This window comes from Glarea lozoyensis (genome assembly GCF_000409485.1).
Source record: "Glarea lozoyensis ATCC 20868 chromosome Unknown GLAREA2, whole genome shotgun sequence".
Lineage (NCBI taxonomy): Eukaryota > Fungi > Ascomycota > Leotiomycetes > Helotiales > Helotiaceae > Glarea > Glarea lozoyensis.
The window spans coordinates 1536958-1557486 of NW_007360994.1; the positions used below are offsets into that span (position 1 = coordinate 1536958).

Here is a 20529-nt window from a genome sequence, read left to right on the forward strand (position 1 = left end):
CTCGCTTAGGAACAAGTCTGTTCAATCTTCCCGTACTGCAAAAGGCCCACCTTCTCCTCGGTTCTGCTTATCCACATTCTTATCAGACGATGGCATACAGCTTATGATTGCTACGTATTTCATTCGATGACCCAAGATGGGGGATGGAGACGGGACTCTGGGGAAGAGCGGTCTTCTAGCGAAGACTTCGCTACGCTGGGTTGCTAAGTATCATTGCGAAGTGCGCTTTAATATCACTCCCATGGCAAAAGTTGGAAATATATGGATTCGAGACTCACGCCTAGGAGTATACTTCGCATGAACTCAATACGAGGAGACGAGGTTGAATATTATGTACATATAATATCCCAAACGGCCTGGATATTGTGTGTGGTTCCCAACACAACAGGCAATGAAGAGACACAGTTATTCAGGATATGGAAGAGATTTCCGTTTTCGTTTGCACAAATTTGGTTACCACCTCTCATTATTATTTCCATCTACGTCTGCACCATATTTTATTACGCCTTATTCCCTCTTCCCAACCCCGGAAAAGAAAAAGGTTGTCAACTCCAAAGCCAAGGGTCGCTCTTCTCCGTGCTCGCACCTCGCTTTTTGACGGCTCCATCAGCCTGCATTCCCAAACCACCCACCACCACTTAACAACCAACCACCAACCCTCACACCCAATATAACCTTCATACGCCACCCTGAAATATAAAAACCCTTCCAGAATCCATGCGAAAGATCATGCAAGCCATCTCACCGGCAGCTTACCACGGAACAGTCAATGACGGATTTGTCCCCGTTGATGTGACGGGCGCAGAGGAAATCATCGGGTCCTTTATCCTTTTCCCCGTCTGCGCATGCGGTTGTTGGGTGGGTTTGACGCAAGTTCCAAGATGCTGTCGCGTTTGGGTGATGAATAAGAGCTTGCTTGGGTTTTCGCCCTTTACGAACGTGGGAGGGTAGGACGGGAAGACACGGTTATGGTTAATACGAAATCAGACGATTGACGGAAGGCAATAATCAAATGAATGAGGTAAGTGGCAACAGAGGGTCATATATTGTTAGAGTCGAACAAAATTGCGGATGCCAAACGACTCTTGAAGAGGCAATGCTCATCTTCGACTGTAGGTCAAAGTCCCTATTCCATGTCAAAGCCATACCACTTTAGCAAACCACTAAAGCTGGTTTCTCTTTTGAGAAAGCGATCTTGATACCGACACATTCTTCCTAATCCACGGCTCATGTTGTATACTATTCCGCACGTAAAAGACACACGAGCAATATGTATAGACGACGTATGAGACCAAGAAATTTCATTTCTGTGTAACTCCAGGTTGATTTTCAACCACAACTGCAGACGGGATACTGAAAGCCCGCATGTGCGTACTCTTACGCGTCGAGGTGGATGGCTGATTGGATGAAGTGGCGGAAAAGACGGGCTCAGTGACATGAGAACCGGAGAAGAACGGCTTGTTGATTCATTGATTCACGGGTTGATAACGCTACACACGGTCAAAGATAAGCAATTGTAGGAGATAATGTATAATTAAATACTTCTATGCCTATCTTTTCAATATGTACTTACGCAAAGAGCCCATACACACTATACATAAAGATATTTAGGCGTCTACTTCTAACCAAATCTCCACAACAACTACGACGCTGTTCCCTCTCATCTCTGACTTGTTAAAGATATATCAACAGACGGGTGGCCTGAAGCTACAACGCAATGTCCTCCTCATATATACTCTCTCTCAAGCTCTGCCCCCCGTAGTGGCCGTTGAAATCCCCTCCTCGTCCGGGAACCTAATAGTTCTCTCCGGCAATTGCGGCGGACCATCCGGACCCGCTTCTTGAGGGCCCAACTGAATAGGCGAGCCCGTGGAGTCACTCTCCTTTATGACTGTGCCTCCGATGCGATAGATTGGAAGGCCTGGTGTACTATCATCAGTGACCGAGTGTCGAGAAGAGCGGCTGTTGTTACGTGAGCGGCTGGTGCGTCGATTGCGTCTTTCACGAAGAGCGCTAGCAATGTTTGCGGGCAGAATACGGTCTGCTGTTGTGAAGGACTGAGTGCTTGGGGAATTCGCCTGAGACGTAAATGCCCGGGACAGGGTACGAGGTAAGAAAAACCCTAGCTTCCCCAAAGGAATTGAAAGCCCATGAACAACCTAGAAAGGTCAATAACGTCCTGAAGAAATATGTTATAGAGCTTACAATGCTGCAAATAGCTAAGAACCAGATAACAACTGTCATAACCTCCTTCAGATGTTCGGCGTCTGCACGCTGTACACCATCCACAGTTAATGTCTCCAAAAATTCAAGACTAATATAAAGATAGAATATCGCAGAGACTCCAATTGGACCAAAAAACCCAACGAATATGGCCTGTCGAGGATCTTCTATTTGGTGGATCTTGGTGTGAAAAGCAAAGACGATCGGGAGACGTCTAATGGAATTAGCTTCATTCGGCGAAAGGGGAAGAATCGCATGTTACTCACCTGAAAAGGAGGATCATTATTCCTAAAGGGATCAGTCGATAAATCGGTATGACATCATTCGTCAAAAACGTCGGCCAAGGACAGATGGCACCAAACCAAATGAAAATTGAAAGATTAAGCAACATATCAATGGTAGGTTGCAAAGAATCATCCAATGTCTCGAGGCGAAACCAATCGTCCCAAGTGAACGTATTTCCAGCGATAAAGCAGGCCAATACATCATCACTTCCAATCATACCACAGGTTCCAACAATGAAGAGCGCGAGCGTAATAGCAAAAACCAAAAAGCTTTCGCGGTCGACGTACTTTCTTTCCTCGGCGAAATGAAGCAGCTCCTTGGCAATCCATCCAACAGTTGCACCATAGATCACACTCAGTGCGATAGTATATCCCCAGGTCTCTCCAAACCAAAGACCCATAGCTGTCCTTGCACCTCCGTGCTGACCGGCTCCTCCTTCGCCAGTATATTTGATCAAGTACAAAGCCAAAAACAGGAAGGGGTATCCTAAACCATCATTTGCTCCGGATTCTGCGATGATAATTTTCTGGAGATCTCTCGGGACATTCTTATCCGCGAATTTCCCCTTAACAATACTGTTCGACAATACGGGATCGGTCGGGGTGACACATGCTGCAACAGCAAGGGCATGTAGAAAAGGTATATGAGGTACCAGTGCCCAAATAATAAGACTGCTAGAAAGCCACATCAGGGTCATTATCGGACCCAGCAGAAGCGCTAGGGCTTTCCATTCTGTGTGTAGATATCGACTCGGAAGTTGCACACCTGCAAGGACCAGTTGGACCCCTAAAACGAGGCGAGTGAAGTATAGGGTGATCGCGTCGAGGTTTGCTTCGGAACCTGCGTAATCGAGAGGTTTGATGAAATTGGTTGCATGTGGGGAGAACGTAACTCCAGCAAGCAGCGAGATCACTGATCATCTAGATCAGCCTTCATTCTGGAATCCACATCTGCCGAGGTATACATACGTGCTTCACTGAGGTAGAATTTCTCTTTGAAAAGGTACGAAACTAATCCAAACAGTGTGATGAATCCGCCAAGAACCGAACACTGTACACCAAGAATCATCAGCTTGCCATCACACAAGGCCAAGCGTTCCAAGGGAAACAAGCATTTGCCAGGAAGAATTCATACCACAATGTTGAAGTTGGTGATTGCCAGAGTAGGCATTTTGTCAAGCTACTCGTCAGCCCACACCGGTGTCGTCCTCGCTACTCTTCCTAGGGAGATGAGGCCGGCCGTATGGTGGAGGGAAAGGGATTTCAAGTTGTGTTATTGGATCATTTGGAAATCCGTGCTCGTAGTTGGGGGAGACAATGCCTGCCACTTTGCCAGTATTTGCTGCTATATTCTGGTAGTTCTCGAGGGTATGTTACAATGGGCGAAAGCAGTAACGAAGGAGATTCATAAAAAAGTGTAGAGGTGTGAATTAAGTGGGAGGAAGAGAAGGACGACAAGAAAGGTTTTGAGCTAGCGAGGCTTGGTGAGCTTATCGGCATCACCCTGACATTTCCACCAACCACTGGTGAACCGTGCCATTCCTGCCCCGCGTCATCGTTCCGAACCCCCACCAGCGAGCGTACCAACCCGTTAACGTACGACTCTAATATCCCAAGGGAAGGTTGTTGCGAATCACACCAAATAATCTCGATACCAAAGTAGCATCGATTGAAGAGCTTCTGGAGGGCTTAACATTCAACCCTGAAACGTGATTTCTTTGACGACAAATTCCCAAATGGAGAGATCTTGCTACTTCAAAAGTCAATTCCGAATCCCTCAAACTTTTGGACTAAACCTCTAGACGAGCATACGAAAACGGCATTGCAAAACATGAAAACTTAACAATTAGAGTATAGAGATTATACAATCTCTCGGGCTTTGCCTATATTTCAAAAAAAGCATTAGATGTTTAATGTAATAGTGGCGTAATTTCAAATGGATGTTATGTCCATAAGCGAACAAGATCTAGAGTATATTGTACGTGGAACTTCTTGCTTGAAACATTTATTTTAGAATTAATGATACCGAGTCATGGATTTAGATACAATAATGTCAGCTCCCTCAAATCAAGTCACATTATGTTAATCGATATATACACCACATCACAAGATATAAATAGCCACCATATTTGTTGATATGCCATATTTACAGATAACGGGGGGATTGTCAAATTTCCCAGCAAACATGTTAATTGCAATAGAGTTATTCTTATCTTGCACTGGTTCTAGATAACACGGGTTCAGAGAGTTAATCAGATATAGAAAAATTTCAAAATCATTGCCAGATTGAACAATTCAATCATATACCGAGGAAAGGACACGATCAAGCGGAGACCTCCCTCACAACATCAAAAAGTAACATGAGAGCGAGTTCCGACGAACCGCACTTGAATTCATTATAGTTAGGCATCTATTTCCACAGCAAAATACAACCACTACTAGAAAACTCATTAACTCAAAGATTGCCTACTACAATATACAAAAGATTCTATTCGTCACACCCCAAACTTCTCTTACATTTCTCACCTCCACACGAACAGAGATGCGTGTTCGATTGGTTTAAACAAGCGTTTGACCTCAACAGAAGTGTTGATACACCCGTTTGGAGGGCGTGTTCGAATCGGCAAAGTTTATACTTGAAAGTTCTTTTCCTGGTAGCGAAATTAGGATGAAAGGATTGATCTCCGAGCAGGTAGAAATAGATGGAGTTGCCGACTATCAACTATACGAATGCTTAGGCTATCAGAAGGAGTCTTCTCTAGTAACTACTTTGAAGAAACAATCTTGCAAGAGACGGATTCGCTACCATGTTCCAAACTCGTGTTAAAAGCTCTATGGTGGTCACTTTCAGGTGACGCAGGATGACAGCTGCGCCATTTGAGCGGTGTCAGAAGTCATTTACTGTGAAAAAATCACTTCCCAGTACGCATTAAACGGGAAAGTATACTGAATCAAGGGTGTGTGATTTACTATACACAAAATCCAATCTGATCCACTACCTGTGATGCTATTAAAACAGATTGGACTTAATGTACAAGAAGGTATGTAAATATGGATCTTTACAACAAACATAAGTTCATCCGGATAGGGGTATTCGAAATCATCCCCATACAGCAGATAGAGCCGACTCCTTCGCTATCTCGACCCCCAAGTGGTACAATACTATCGTACCTGTATTCAGATCACAAATCCCAGACGCCGGACCCTGAGTCCCAATTTCCAGCGCTATGTTCAAGCTAATATCAACATACATATCAATACAGACCCCTACTCAACTTTCGGCAACCGACTTCCCTGAACCGCCAAAAGATCCGCACCAATATTGCCTTCATCCTCGCTATGTCCCTTTACCCACGTATATATTGTCCTTGTGCCTTTCGCATCTCTCTCATCCATTTTCTCGCGGATCTTCACAACTAGATCTTTATTCATCACCGGTGCACCAGTGGAAGAATGCCAATCGCGCTTGATCCAGTTCTCGTACCAGACTGAGGCGCAATTGATACCATAATTCGAGTCGGTGATAATCTCTAGGTTCTGAGTTGGGGGAACGAGTTCGAGGGCTCGGAGGATGCCGGTGAGTTCGGCACGCTGGTTTGTTTGTAGGTCGCCGGCGAGACGTTCTGAGAGATTGCTATTTGTACCGTCAGTGAATGATCACAATCCTCCTATTGTGTCAAGTCAAAGAATGCGTACCGCTCATCATCATAACCAAAATAAACACCCACCCCCGCCTCAGCATTAGCCTTCCCATTGCCTCTCGCACTTCCATCCGTCCAAACCTTCAAAACACCCCCCTTGGACCCCGTCTTCGATGTAGCGGTCTTAGCCTTCTTCCGTTCCCTCTCTCCGTCATCCTTTTCCTCCACCACTTTTTCAACTTTCTTCGCCTTGTCAATCTTCCCACCACTATCCACAAACGCCTCTGCCTCCTCTCTGGTGTCGAATTTCCGATATTTAGGTCCCTTGACATTCGTGATTTGTATTTGAGCGTCTGCCCATTCGGTATACACCCCTGGCTGGTGGCCTACTGCTATACCGTAGAACTTGGCTGGGCCTTTGGAAGTCCCCGGAACGACTTTGCCGGCCACGAAATCCTCTGCTTCTTTCTGGGATGGAAACGATTTATCTAGTACGTATCAGCAAAGTTGCGTGGAGATAATTTGGTAATTAGAAAGACAACATACAACTCGCGCCCTTGAAGCCCGTAATCATTTCTTGACAGTCGCTCCAAAGTGTATACACACCAGGTACCTTGCCCGCTCTGACCCCATAATACTTCGTCTCTACCGCACTTGAAGCCTTCCTTTTTTTGGTTACCGTCGCAGACATGTTGAAGAGTAGCCTTCGGTGACGATAGCTAGAAGGTGTGGTGATGAGGTTTCTCGCTCTCTGGACGTGGAAGTGGAGTTGGGTTGGGAAGCTTCTGCAAGGCTGCGTCCTTCTGCCCCAAACAGGGAGGGACGCGCATCTAAATACTGGAATCGTGAGGGGTAACAAAAAAGGGGGCCCTACACCCTGTAAATCTCTCCTCTGGAACGCGATAACAAAGGGTTTGGAGGTCGCAGGTGCCGGATTGTGTAAGGAGATAAAGGAGCTGTTCTTCGATCCGGCAAAACGTGCAAGGCTGAAGTGAAATAAGGTTACCACTTCGGCGTACTTAATCACGGCCAATATTGGTTCTTTAGGGTTGGATAAGTAGCATGCTCCAACAACACGCCGTACCTTTGCATATTTGGTCTTTTGATGAGGCACAAATGCGAAACGAGTGACTTGGGTTGATCCGCTAGAAATGCGGAGTTTAAGAAGCTCCTTAGAACTACGTGTGTACATGGGATACGGCTGTGAACCCAAGGATCATAAAATATTAAGAGGGACGTTAATCTCGAAGTGCGGTTGATCGAATAGTATTATATTCACTCACGAGCAAGAATGCAGACAGGTTGTTATTGAATTAGACCAATACGAGCGTAGCAGAAAGTTGGGAATTTAATATACAGTCCAGACCTCCCAATTTTCAAACAATCGGGTTGCTGGCACAGAGGCATCTCCCCTGGGTATCAGTACACAAGCCCTCATGACCATGGCCCCAATTGCATCGACCCAAAAAGCCATCTAAGGAAACTTTTGTACAAGCCGGACTCCAAAATCAACCCATATAGTTATGCAAAATGCGCCTTGTTACTCCCCAATCCCCTATGGCACCCAAAATAGCAGATGTGTACATGAAAGTTTGCCTCTGTTGGCCGTTATTCGCAGTAAGAACTAGGTATCCCTGATTCCCAAGTTTATCTCTTGGATCCTCTCGGATCGTCAAAAGGGACCTAAGACCCCCAAGCCCCCGCCGATGGCCCCGAGATTCTCTTCAAAAACGCTTGGAGCTGAAGCGCGAATTCGGCCATTCATATCCCGATAGTAGGCAACAGAATACAAGATGTCGTAAAGAAAATCATTCAAAGAGTCGTAGTATCCCTCGTTACATCCAGCGGTTATATCGTGTAGTGAAAATGTACAAGCAGCAGCCACCTGAAAGAGGCTGCTAAAATAGAGTATAGTTGTCATGATCTTGTCATGAATTTGTTGTGAAAGAGAGTGGATCGTTCTGGTCCCTTGAAGACTGGTCAGGTGCCTAATTGCCCTTGACCGTCTCCTTTTGTGGCTTGTAACCGACGAGCTCATCGAACCAGAATTCTTCGTCGTTGTATTTGTAAGCGTGAAATTCGATGCCATAAGGCTTTGGTTCAATCGAGAACAAAAGTCCAAGGGGCACGTCGAGGTCTGCAATATCATCTCGAGTAAAATCCATAAAGTAAGCCATCAGGACACGGGCGACAGACCGGTGTCCAATAATAAGAACATGATCCTTGATTCGCTCCAGTTCACGAACCATATCACGAAGACGACTGATTACTTGGAGGTAACCTTCGCCGCCCACTCCAGGGTAAACATAGTTGAGCTTGTCCTCAGCTCGCTTCGCGAATTCTTCTGGAAAGTTCTGTTGGATGTCGCCGTATGTCATGCCCTCAAATTTGCCGGCGTGGATCTCGTTAAGCATTTCCCAGTTCTTAACATCGTAGTTCTCGTCATCCTCAAAGTCTTGAGCGGTCTGAATGCTCCGCTGGAGCATGGAAGTCCAGACACAAAAGTTCTTCGAATCCAGATCCCCAAGAAGTTCCGGATAGGGAGGGGTACGATCTCCTGGACCTAGAAACTCCTGCGCTGCAAGTGCTCGTGATTTCTGATCGACCTCCCACTCCGTACGCTTCTTGGAGATGAAGTTGTATAGCACGGTCCCATAGTTTCGACCGGCTTGAGTGATGTCGGAGTCCCCACCAAGTTTGCCAAGGTGGTTATCGACGGATTGACCGTGACGAGTGATCCAGATTTGTCTAGGCGAAAGGTTGAATGTCGAGAGATACGATGCAATGCCACTCGTTAAGAAGCCCTGAAGTTGATGGTGAACCAATTTGCGTCCCACGTCGATCATCTGGATGTACTGCATGTTCTGGTCCTCTTCGTATTGCCCAAGTGGTACATAGGCGCTCTCATATGCTTCAACTCGCTTCTTGAAATCCGCAAGAGCACTCTCTGGATCCTTGTCTTTGTAGTCTGGGCCACGAAGCTTTAGTCGCATATTTGCCTCAAGCAACTGTTCTAACGTCAGCGTGAGAGCAGCAGAGGAAAGTATTAAGACGTACCTTTTGGTCCTGGCAAACACTCTCAATGAAGATAATGCCTAATTTGGGTTCCCGCTCCTTTACTCGATTAAACAGCACCTGACGGCGCTCGACGGTGCTATTGGTAGCGTCCAAGATACCGACAGAGCCACCCTGATTCAGAAGGAAGTCCAGAAGTTCGTCGAGCGTGGACATAGCCACCTGCTCTCTCAGCTGAGCTGCCTTTGAGTTCTTAGGATCGAAAAATGAAGCAGACTGGTCCATTCCCTCGGCGCTCGGAAGTTTGGTTAACTCGTTCTGCTCTTGTGTTGGGTCAACGCCGTTCAAAAGAATATGGGCCGCCTGGGTGGGTGCATCCATGGCCGCTCCGATCGATCTTGTCGTGTCGCTTCTCTTTGGCGATCCTGGTGGTGAGTTCTGAGGAGGAGAAACTGGTCCTTGTGTGCTCCCTGCTGCTACACGCCTTCGATTTCCAACATTGAATATTTTACTCTCGTGCTGCTGCCACGACAGGTACCGCTGAAGCTTTTTGGTAATATACGACTTTCCTCTCGCCGGAAGACCAACCATGATGATAACCAATTTTGCACCCACATCTCTTGATGCTATCTTTCCATTTGGCGAAACTCGAGATCTGGTCATGCCAGGTATGTTGAGTGTCGTGGCGGGGGGTCGAACTCGGGGGGTGACGGTGCCAGAATTCTGGCGGACTGGGAAACTATCACAACCATCAGCTTCTGTATTCGAGTGTTGGATGAGTCGAAGCTATAACAAAGAACATAGGTGAAACTCTGCGAAAGACAGCATTCGTAGCACTCCAAGCTGCCGATCCCGCGATGCCTCTGACCTCAAAGATTATGAGAATTACTCACAGTCGTGGGCTACCAGGCGCTGTCGAAGGCGCACTTGGTAGAGGGGTGTCGTTCATGGCGGGTCCATGGTTTTGGCTGCCCATTGCCACTGCTTGAAGAGCGCGTCCTAAGGATGATTTGGGAGGTGCAAGCAGGGTGTCCTTGGATGCTACAGGTTTATCTTTTTCGAGTTGGACTTGTTTGGCGTTTTCGGCGACATCTTCAATGGCAGGTGGTGGGAGCGCGGAGGTAGACATTAATTTTGCGCCCTGGCGAGCGACAAGGACGGCTTTTGCAATGTCAGAATGTTGTGACTGACGTCGCTTCTTCGGGACTAATTTTGACACGAATCGTCAGTTTTATGCTTTGGCGAATGTTGTTTCGCAGAAGTGTGGGAACTGGTGGAGCCTTTCTCTGGGTCGACTTACTGAGGCTGGTGGTGTCGCCCTCACCAGTCGCGATAGCTGTAGGCATTCGTGGAAGGGTTTGGTGGTTTCGCCGAGCCGCAACGTTCTTCTTTGATCTGCAGGCTGCAGCTGCAGGACACTGGTGCTGGGCCTTGGTGTAGCGTCGGTTCGGGCTTTGTGGAAATGTTTCTATTTGTCTGCGGAAATGTTTTTATTTGTCTGCGAGGTACGAGTACAGGTGCAGCAGGCAGAGCTTGGCCGTGCTGTGGCCAGCCGTCCACTGTGCTCCCAGAGCGATACTGGATGGATGCGTAGTGTATGGAGAGCGAAAGTGGGAACCTCGACTCACTCAACCTCAACCAAACGAGGTCAGGAAACTTGCAAGATGCGCTGGTGGGGATGGGTGGCGGAGGCTGCGGTTTATTCGAGGTCGCAATAATTGGCGAGAATGGGATGGTAATGTGATAAGGCGCGTGTGTTTGAAGTTGAAAAGGATTGGAGTGGTGCTGGAAGGAAAGAAAGGTGGGAGATTTGAAATTTCAATCGGCTGGTAGCTTGTGAATGATGGGATGGGCCTTTCCAGAGCTGGACGAGCTGGACGACCCTTTTGGCACAATCTCGATGGTCGAGGCTGCGCGCACTGCAAGGCCGCCGTCGCTTGGCAGGGATAATGTGGAGGCCCGCGTGCGGATTATGATGTCGCAGCCAGAAACAGCCAATGGGATGGTAGCGGAGTCTCGGTCTGATAAGCCGATAAGGAACCTGCAAAGTCGGGACTCGAGCGACCGCCAAACGTGGAGGATGGGCAGAGTACGTCCGTATGAGGAGATGAATGCTCCGAATCCGGTGGAAATGCAAATCAAGTTATCGACACTTATAGAAGGAGACAGACGACATTGACGGATGATGTGAGCAGAGTATCGATACGCGCTCCCACTGTTCGATGTCGACCGCGATGCCAACCCCAACTCCGGACCGACGCTCTCAAGACTCCATCGTGCCAGTCAGTGGAAGGGAACCTAGGAAGTCCGCAAGAACCAGGCGCCCACCGCCGTTTCGTTGGATGAGTGAGTCTAGTCTCGCTGACACTTCTGATGTCACGGGGTCGCTCTGTGTTCCAGGCGACGAGTCGCAGAGAAGGGCTCGAGAAGGGCAAGATCTGTTGCGACGGAGTCTTGGCACCGTCCTCCACGGACACAGCTTCGATGTTGCGTCTCGGTGTCCCTCGTTGCCAAGCAGCCACGAAGCTTCCAAGCAACGCGTTTGGTACGATCAGAGCCGCAGAAGACGAGATGAGAAGCGCACAGATTCAGACGGTGAGTTGGCCGAGGAATTGATGAAGCGGTGTTGAGGTGTTGTGGTGTTGTGGTGTTGAGGTGTCATGGTCAGAGGGCCAGCCTTCCTTTTGAGCTGCCGTGAGAGATGCATTCTGGATGGATCGATAGCTCCGGCCATCATCATGGCAGCGTCGACGCAGCATCGCTCGACGCCTCTCTCCGGCCTTCCCAGGTTCGTTCGCTTCTCACGCAGGCTGAATGCAGAGAATGCAGAGAATGCAGAGAATGCAGAAGAGCATCCTGTCGCTCGTCTCCTATGACTTGCTTCACATCGCAGCGTGCTCCATCAGCAGCCTGTCATAGGCCATTTCCACTTGGGCAACGGTCGTCGTCAGCCAGCAAGCCTCTGCTGGTTATCTCTGGATGCTCTTCAGCCAAGGACCTCTGATCGTAACCACTTGGCATGTGAAACCAACGGAAGAACAGTTTCGTAGCGCTGTCTATCTTACTCACAGGATTACAATCTACAGATCACCGAGAGACCAAGAGGTACGAATCAATAATCCCATATGCTGGACGTTTTGCCGGACTCATGAGCCTCTCCTACGCCAGTATCACCCCAAAGCCTTAAACAGCCTTACAGAAACAAGGCGGAAGCTGGGGAGCTGTTCCGCGGCATATCCGCCTGGATAATAAGAGACGTCTCGTTCATCTGAGCAAAGCAGTTACGGACTCAAGGCTCAACTTGCACCGTCTGGTCGCGACTGGAACGGGTTTTCTACGTGTCGTGTGCCCACTTGCAGAAATGCTATCTATCATAATCCCAGATGGTCGTTTGTCTATATCGGGCTACCAGTAATTCGATGTGGGGGTTCTGTTCGTTTCATGCAGCCAGCCATGTGTGTATCAACGAGTAAGGCGAAGATCCCAACCTTTCAAACAACATCAAGCGCCGACGCCCTAGACTCCTTCTAGCAGTGGCGGGAGAAGCTTCTAAACCCCTTCTTCGCTTCTTCGCTTCTTCGAAGGTTGCCGCCGAGAACTACACTCCTTAGTTCTACAGTACGAGTACAACAATCTAGATGTCTGGGCGTAAGTGGTTGTTTCTTGTACATCTCCTTGGCGTGTTCCTGATTTTAACTGCCGGTTCTCGGCTCTCGTTTCGTTAACAAGCAACATAATTTGTCTCGCAGGCTGACGAGTCTATCACACACTGAAAGCTATCGATTAAGTAGATCTCTAGCCAAGACACGGGTCTTCAATTGGGATCCAGCTTAAGATTATTTGGTGGCCGAGAGAGGCGCACATACTTGGTCGATCATTCTTTAGTGGCGGCTCATGGCGAACTATCCCGCGGATTGTCTTCCCGCGGTTTGTCTGCTCCAAGACTTTCCAAACCTTGCGATCATCCCGAGTTCATACATCACAATAGACTTGCATGTACGATGTCTCAAGATAGAAGAAATTTTATGATCACCTACCTATCCGTCATTGCACACAGGCTCAGGATATATTGATCATCCACTATGGTTGATCCTCACCATTTCGCTACATTTGGTAAAATACAACCCTTCACGCGTAAGGCTCTGAATAGCCGACAAGTTTGGGGTTCGTTGAATGTCAACATTCCTTAGTGAGTATTGCTGGAGAGTGACATTCACAAAAAGGTACTTGGAAGAAGTGACAGGTATACAGGATTCAGAGACTGTATGTGAGTGTTCAGACGAGCTTACGATTATTGACACAATCAGATCTCTGTTACGAGATCATTCACATGGTACTTGCTGTTGAATTTCTCTCTGCTTTGTTTTCTCATAAAGCACTAATGATACCAGTTGGGACATTTCAGGTGCACTTTCTTCCGTTTCTGCATACCGTCTGAAACTCTCGTAGTTGATGAAGCGGATCTCTTCGTGAATACCAGTGCTGAGACTCGAGTACAAGTGGAGCTAGATCCAACAATTGACCAGGTGTGATCAGCATCTTGACTATACATCTATGAAAGAATAATAGAGGTTGAGTACAGCTCTTTCAGGCTTCCCTATTCAACAATTTGGTTTGGTTTCACAAGACAGAGACGAGATTCCTAGTATGAATAGGATGTCATTGGAATTAATACAACTCATTTCAATTGAGGAGTATTCTCGAAAAATGTTCCGAGCATTAAACCTTCCATTGACGTGCTCAACCAAGCAAGCTTCACACCACACAAGCTTTTCCTCTCATACACACAACAATCAATCATCTCTCAACGCAACCTCAAACCCCTCAAACTCAACACTCAACTCATCATCCCCCTCACTCGTAATAGGCTTCGCAGCCGTCATCCCAACCCACATCTCCCCCTCCTCATCCACATCCCAAAAAGCCCACGTAACCTCCCTCACCGGCACCTTCCCTCCCCTCCCCACAACCGAAACCCTCAAAACAGACCCCCAACTCCCATCACTTTCCTTCTCCCTCTCCACCTCAACCGTAACCCGTTTCTCCCTCTCATCCTCGGGGTCTAGCGGCAACAAACTCCAATCTGACCACAGATCCGTCGTCACGGTGCTCATCATCGGTCGGTTCTGGTAGTACTCGAAGCCGGTTTTCACCCAGCGTTTTTCGGGCCTGGGATCGCTTCTTTTGGTTGGGAAGACGAGGACCAACCCGCCTTGGTCGTAGAGGGTCTTGAGGTTTGCGGTGACTGTTACGCGCGCGGATTTGAATTTGGAGATTGTGATCTTTTTGTATATGATGGGAGCGTTGAAGCTGTCGATGGAGGGCGGTTTGCGCCAGATGTCGGTTACGGATGTGGTTGTTATTGTGACATTGCCTTCGGCTGAGGGGGTGGGAAGGGGAGTTGAGGAGGGGAAATTGGCGTATTGGTAGGCCATTTTTGCGTGCGAGTAAATGGGAGTTACTATCCTGTATCTTAATCTATCAGCTGAATGTTCTTTCCAAATGATGTTATGAAGGTCTTTATATAAACTTTTGACAAGGTCATGTGTCAGTGTTTCTTGCTCGGATTCAAAGCGAGGACACTCGGCTAAAGAAAAACGTGAGACCACCTCCCCCACTTCTTACAAATTTCATTACAACAATAATAGCTTCGATATTAGGACCTACCAGAATATCTGCTGTAATCCGTGATACAGAGCTTAAAGCCGACCACGGATTGTACTGGATTACAAACTCTCACGTGTAGTCTACTATTGAAGTTGGAAGGAATTTGTAGGTGGATAATGAGAAGATGAATTTCCAATAGGAATATTTTCTTGACATACGGCTATTTCATTAAACATTATTTCATATTTTCATACACATACATATATACAACGTTATTCTCCTATAACGATGTTTAATCTCACACCAAACTTGGACTCTCTGTTCGGTATAGGGTTTTCACATTGGGTTTCCTGTACGTATAAGAGGAAATGCATTCATAACTGAGGACTTACAAAATCGATCTCCCTGGTCGGCGAGACCGCGATAAATTCCATAATACTGTGTTTTGGGAATACTCAGTCTTGGAACTTTTGTGTGACACAGGAGAAGCATCTTGTGCTGTTCAACACCAGAGTGCTATTGTGTAGTAGTTCTTATGCGAATGAAGCAGTTGTATGACAAGGCCTTTCTACATAGACTTTTTCGTGCTTTACTTAGCCGAGTTTTCAAATTTATCTGATATAAATTCCAGCTTGAGGTACTATGGTGTTGACCTCAGATCATGATGAGGGAAAAGATTTACTTGTATTTCCCATAGAAAATAGACGTCTATTGTCTAGACTCCTTTACCTGTCAAGTACAGAACTTCATAGATAGTAGAACATGGTTCTTCATTTACTTAAAGGCAAACCTGAAAGCAATAAGTTGACCCTTCAAAACCTCGCTTAAAACCTACTTGAACTATTATTATTCTCTTTCATTACCATTCTGAGTAATCTCTAACGTTATCAGTAAAGCCTTCGGTCCGAACCTTGTCCTATCTATATATCTCCTCTTTTTATTACGCTCATTGTTCCCTTGCCACAGTGTATCTAGCAGATTCTCGTCGATGCCGTCCTAGCGTACGCAGTACATGCTGCTAATAACCCGACCGCCCCCCTCCCGAGCCTCCAAGAGCTCCATATCCTCCAGTTGTTCCAAATCCTCCGGGTCCTCCAAACCTTCCACGTCCTCCAAATTGTCCCACGTTTGGCACAAGCCCGGGTCCCAGTGGGAACTCTTCAACGCCTAAGTTTTTTGCCGGAATCCTTTCACCATAAGGAACTTTCCCACTTTCATGTACAAGAGGCTGAAAACCGTGAAACGGTGCACCTCGCATTTGTGCTGCGTATGGACCGGACCAAATCGCGTCCCATTGTTCTGCAAGACCACCAATTAATTGATGAAACCCGCCTGCTGTTTGGTAAAACCATCCAAGTCCAAGAGATAGTAATTGATCGGAAATATAATGATTTCCTCCAGAGCACCGAAATCCGTGTTTCTGGCGCACCCACCCGAAGCCGGCAATGCATGCTCCAGCAAGGTCAATCTGCTCTCGACACCATGTTTCTTGCTTTTTACGCTCCTCGGGAGACATTTTATTGATGCTCAACTGACGAGATGCCATGGTGATATCTCTCTCCGTCTTCAAGAGGGTCTTATGCCGAGTGGAAGTCGGAGGGATGTTACTGTCTCGTTGAAGTTTAGTACCTTGTTGAGGAACGGAAGAGGAGGAGGAGGAGTCCCGATGAAGCTGTGTCCCTTGGTTGTGTGGTGCCAAAGTTCTCGAATCTGTTCTGCTACTCTGCTGTGGAGCAATTGAGTGGTCTCGAGCGAGTCTTGTGCCCTGAACAAGTGCAGAAGAATTCTGTCCCGAAGAGCTGGAATAATTGTCCCGAGCTAGCATAGTTCCGGCATTGTTTCTGCTGAGCGATTGCGTACGGGGATGTGAGCTTGAATTGACATTGTCTCTGTTCAATCTAGTGCCTTGGGGTCGAGAACTCGAACTACTTTCGTAATCGTCAGGTCGTCTGGAGGAGGAAGTCCTGCTGTTTGATCGTGGGCGGTTGCTCATTTTGGAATGAGGGTAATGATATCGACAATGCTTTTTAAAGATTTGATGTTTGTGATAATTGTGCTGCAATGGTTACAATGAGAAGAAGAAGAAAGGGAGAAAGCGGCAGAGTTGATATACTAAGTTTTCGGGAGCGGATGTGATTGACTGAAGACTGATAGAACACAATCAGAAACATTCTGGCATTATCATATCTCAAAGTTGTGATGAAGTGACCCAAGAACTTGGTGAAACGCGGAAGAAGCGAATAACCAGGCTTCTTCGTCTGATTAAAACACCTCTCGAGTTAAAAACATTCACTTTCCGTGGCGCTTCTCAGGGAGAGAAGTCAAGAATAATTCAGGAGATATTCTTGAATCATACAGACTCAACCATGACCTATTGACTAATCATAATACAATATGAAGAGGGTCATCTTTAGAACATCGACCGCTCTGAAGAACTTCCTGATAATGAAAAGTAATGTCGCATCCATTGCTTTTCTTTTGTTTTCGGCGGCATGAGAGTGGAGATGGGCGCTCTAAAACGGTACTGAAATATTTGAAAGTATCTTGGTAACTTCTTGAACTGGTGGTTTCGAAATTGACAGAGACGTCAGTGAAAGCATTGTAGGAAATTATAAACGAGGACTGGGACTGACACTGTAAATCATCAGTGCTACTCCGCCAGCTGCATCACTTAAACCGACCCCTGATTGGACATATTTCCTCTGGAAAAGAAAGTTTTTTGGCCTTTTGATACAAAGACTTCGCTGTGATACGTATTGCTAGGTTCTGTCAAGCTTACATCCAGAATGAGACCTTCCACATCAGCTACCGAGTTTTCTTATACCACCACGGGCACTTACAGCAATACAGTCATCTTTTGATAGGGCTGTGAAATGCTTCTAAACTTCGCAAAGAATTATACGAAGTATAAAGGTGTCGAGTTCAGGTGGTTGAAATGCGATACTCGGTGCAGAGTATATGACGTCATTATCTCAATGTTTTGAATATTCCAATAAATCAATTCAAATACCATCACTGGAGCCTTGAACATGCTTATAAGTAAGATGCTGCGCCAGTTTTCAAAAGCGTTGATGTTGTAGAAGTATTTGAAATGTTAGGGGGCTGTGTTTTCCCGTAAGCGTAAGCGGGGCTTGAGTACATTAGATAACCACCACTTTCCATCATATTTCGTTTGATTCATACATCTAAAGTCTTCGTATGTGTATATGATCTTTATCATTGTTTGAAGTTCCTCGTGTCTTTTGCAATCGTCGATACAGTTGTTACAAGAATTGGAAATCTACAATTCTCGCCACTTCAACCAAACACCGAACTTGCAAGCGAAGAAAGACCATCACGCATTACCAGATATCCAATTGCACCTCCAAAATACCAGATTCACGCAACTGAACAAATAATATCTATTGAGTAGTCCATTTCGACAATCAACCGACCAATTCAATACAAAACTCCATCAAATCTCAAGTCTTGACGACAACCAAACTCACTCTCGCCACACATCAAACTCCCATCACAAAATCCACTTTCATCTCACAACCCACCACAAACCCAACCATGGTCCTTTTAATCCTCATCGGCGCAACCGCCAGTGGTGCCTCCTACGTAAAAAGACGTCGCGCGCTCAAAAAGCTAGAATCCTCAAACGCAGCATCCACACCCCAGAGACGCACGAGTTCGCCACAAGAAGCACCAGAACAAATTGACGATATCACATCGCCGCCACCATATGAGAGGACGACAAACGAAGTGGTGGTCCTGCAGGGAAGACATTTGAGTTCCGTCGAGGGTGTGGAGGTGGATGAGGATGCGCCGCCGGAATATGGAAATGATGTTAATGTTTTTGAGAGTTCACAGACATTGATGGGAAGTAGTGAGGTGGATGATGTGGAGGTGAAGAGTAGGCTTCGATTGCAGTGAGGGATCGGTGTCTATGTATGAGAGAATTTGACCGGTAGGATGCATAGGGAATATTCAAGGATTATGCATTGTAAGATTCAATGTGACACGATGTATGAGAATAACTGTTTATTTTCTAAGATATTTATTAATCAACTTGTAATTATATCTGAAATCAAAGGCTTCATCTCAAGTGAAAGGGTCTTGACTAGCAAATTGTTAGATAGCTCCGTGAAATGCATCGAAAAAAACGCCGCTCAACCAGCCCGCAAAATGCTTCAAAGTCATTCCATCGTAATATGTAACCACCATCAACACCATAACCCACGCAATATGTACCCGTGATGAACTTCTCTGTTGTGTGAGAATCGTTTATGAGTCAGAAGAGGAGCTCAATATCGGTCAAAGTGCACCAAAACCATTCTATCCTCCCAGTTATTCAACGTCGTCAAAGCTCACAAATTTCCACGCGCAGCTTGCTCTCTCTCAATAGCCTCAAAGAGACTCTTGAAGTTGCCGGCACCAAAACCGTTAAAGTCGTTGCGCTGGATGATCTCAATGAAGACGGTGGGACGATCCATGAGTGGCTTGGTGAAGAGTTGGAGCAGATATCCGCCCTCATCGAAATCAATCAAAATGTTGAGTTTTTGGATCGTATCAAAATCCTCTTGCAATTTCCAGTTTGTCTTATCAGTCTTTAGTCGGAGACGCATGGCCGTGTAGTAAGTCTCTGGGACGTTGATGAACTCAACACCACGAGCTCGGAGGTTGGAAACGGCGGCAATGATATCAGTAGTTCGGAGCGCAATATGTTGAACTCCAGCACCTCCATAAAAGTCAACGTACTCCTCGATCTGACTCTTCTTCTTTCCCGGGGCCGGTTCATTCAAGGGCATCTTGACGACGTTATTGGGCGATGCCATGACAATTGAGTTTAGAGCTGAGAATTCGGTGCAGATCTGGGCGTCGTCAACGGACCAGAAGCGGTGGAACGAAAGGCATTTCTCATAGAAGTCACAAGCTTCCACCATCTTGCCCCAGTCTTGGTTACCGACACAGTGATCAATTGCTTCAAGAGTCACTGAAGGAAGGATAGATTGAAGAGGATCAACCTTGTTGGCTGCAATAGCCTTGTATCCTGGGAGGAAAACACCTGAGTAATTGCCGCGAGAGATCATGGTATGTGTAGTGTCGCCGTATGTCTTAATGATTGCTGTTGTGACAGAGCCGAACTCATCCGATCTGGTGCGTGTAGCCTGAACAGATTCAGCACCTTGGTCAACTGCTTGCTTGTAAACACCCTCAACATTATCGACCTCGAATGAAACATCCTTGACTGCATCGCCATGCTTCTCTAGATGTTCATAGATCTCCTTGAGGAGACTTCGATCTTCGGATGATATTGGTTCGTCACCATCGATGCTGGTGTATGACTTGATTGGGGATGTGAGAACAAATCTGATGGCGCCATTTGCAACGACATGCGAAGCAATATACCGGCTTCCTGTTTCGAGACCTTTGTATGCGATAGTCTTGAAACCCATCCGAGTGGTATAGAACGAAGCAGCTTGCTTTGCATTTCCCACATACCAAGTGATGTGATCATATCCGTGGAAGTTTGGGGTACCATCCACCGCACCAGATGTGTTGCTTGATGTTGGGAATGTGAGAGATGTTGGCGTTAGGACCGGAGGTGTGATAGCCGAAGGAGCCATCGTGGAGGGTTGAAAAGTGTATGTGACGATTTTGGGGTATCAGAAAAGTATCAACGATGATATTGAAAGTATGAAAGGATCGGTATTGACAATCGATCTTTGTTTTGATTGCGGAAGGTTGTTATCTTGAGAAGTGATGTGAAAGGA

General features: G+C 46.6%; 7 protein-coding genes across 7 annotated transcripts; 1 reads left to right on the forward strand and 6 right to left on the reverse strand.

The window, feature by feature from the left end:
- Nucleotides 1–1742: 1742 nt before the first annotated feature.
- On the reverse strand, nt 1743–3678 carry GLAREA_03826 (uncharacterized protein; the record flags this gene model as incomplete). The annotated part of the gene is made up of 5 exons (XM_008084079.1): nt 1743–2159; nt 2206–2437; nt 2490–3420; nt 3477–3558; nt 3643–3678. 5 exons carry the CDS (start codon nt 3676–3678, stop codon nt 1743–1745), a joined length of 1698 nt encoding a protein of 565 aa, XP_008082270.1.
- Nucleotides 3679–5774: 2096 nt separating this feature from the next.
- Nucleotides 5775–6839, reverse strand: GLAREA_03827 (Ribonuclease H-like protein; the record flags this gene model as incomplete). The annotated part of the gene is made up of 3 exons (XM_008084080.1): nt 5775–6141; nt 6204–6636; nt 6695–6839. The coding sequence occupies 3 exons, from the start codon at nt 6837–6839 to the stop codon at nt 5775–5777; spliced, it is 945 nt and encodes a 314-aa protein (XP_008082271.1).
- A 1297-nt stretch (nt 6840–8136) lies between these two features.
- GLAREA_03828 (Phosphoglycerate mutase-like protein) lies at nt 8137–10509 on the reverse strand (the record flags this gene model as incomplete). Its single annotated transcript, XM_008084081.1, has 4 exons — nt 8137–9156; nt 9206–9902; nt 10057–10369; nt 10464–10509. The coding sequence occupies 4 exons, from the start codon at nt 10507–10509 to the stop codon at nt 8137–8139; spliced, it is 2076 nt and encodes a 691-aa protein (XP_008082272.1).
- A 3447-nt stretch (nt 10510–13956) lies between these two features.
- Nucleotides 13957–14598, reverse strand: GLAREA_03829 (uncharacterized protein; the record flags this gene model as incomplete). Its single annotated transcript, XM_008084082.1, has 1 exon — nt 13957–14598. The coding sequence occupies one exon, from the start codon at nt 14596–14598 to the stop codon at nt 13957–13959; it is 642 nt and encodes a 213-aa protein (XP_008082273.1).
- A 1190-nt stretch (nt 14599–15788) lies between these two features.
- GLAREA_03830 (uncharacterized protein) lies at nt 15789–16763 on the reverse strand (the record flags this gene model as incomplete). Its single annotated transcript, XM_008084083.1, has 1 exon — nt 15789–16763. The coding sequence occupies one exon, from the start codon at nt 16761–16763 to the stop codon at nt 15789–15791; it is 975 nt and encodes a 324-aa protein (XP_008082274.1).
- A 1562-nt stretch (nt 16764–18325) lies between these two features.
- On the forward strand, nt 18326–18688 carry GLAREA_03831 (uncharacterized protein; the record flags this gene model as incomplete). The annotated part of the gene is made up of 1 exon (XM_008084084.1): nt 18326–18688. The coding sequence occupies one exon, from the start codon at nt 18326–18328 to the stop codon at nt 18686–18688; it is 363 nt and encodes a 120-aa protein (XP_008082275.1).
- A 434-nt stretch (nt 18689–19122) lies between these two features.
- GLAREA_03832 (Glyoxalase/Bleomycin resistance protein/Dihydroxybiphenyl dioxygenase) lies at nt 19123–20382 on the reverse strand (the record flags this gene model as incomplete). Its single annotated transcript, XM_008084085.1, has 1 exon — nt 19123–20382. The coding sequence occupies one exon, from the start codon at nt 20380–20382 to the stop codon at nt 19123–19125; it is 1260 nt and encodes a 419-aa protein (XP_008082276.1).
- Nucleotides 20383–20529: the final 147 nt, after the last annotated feature.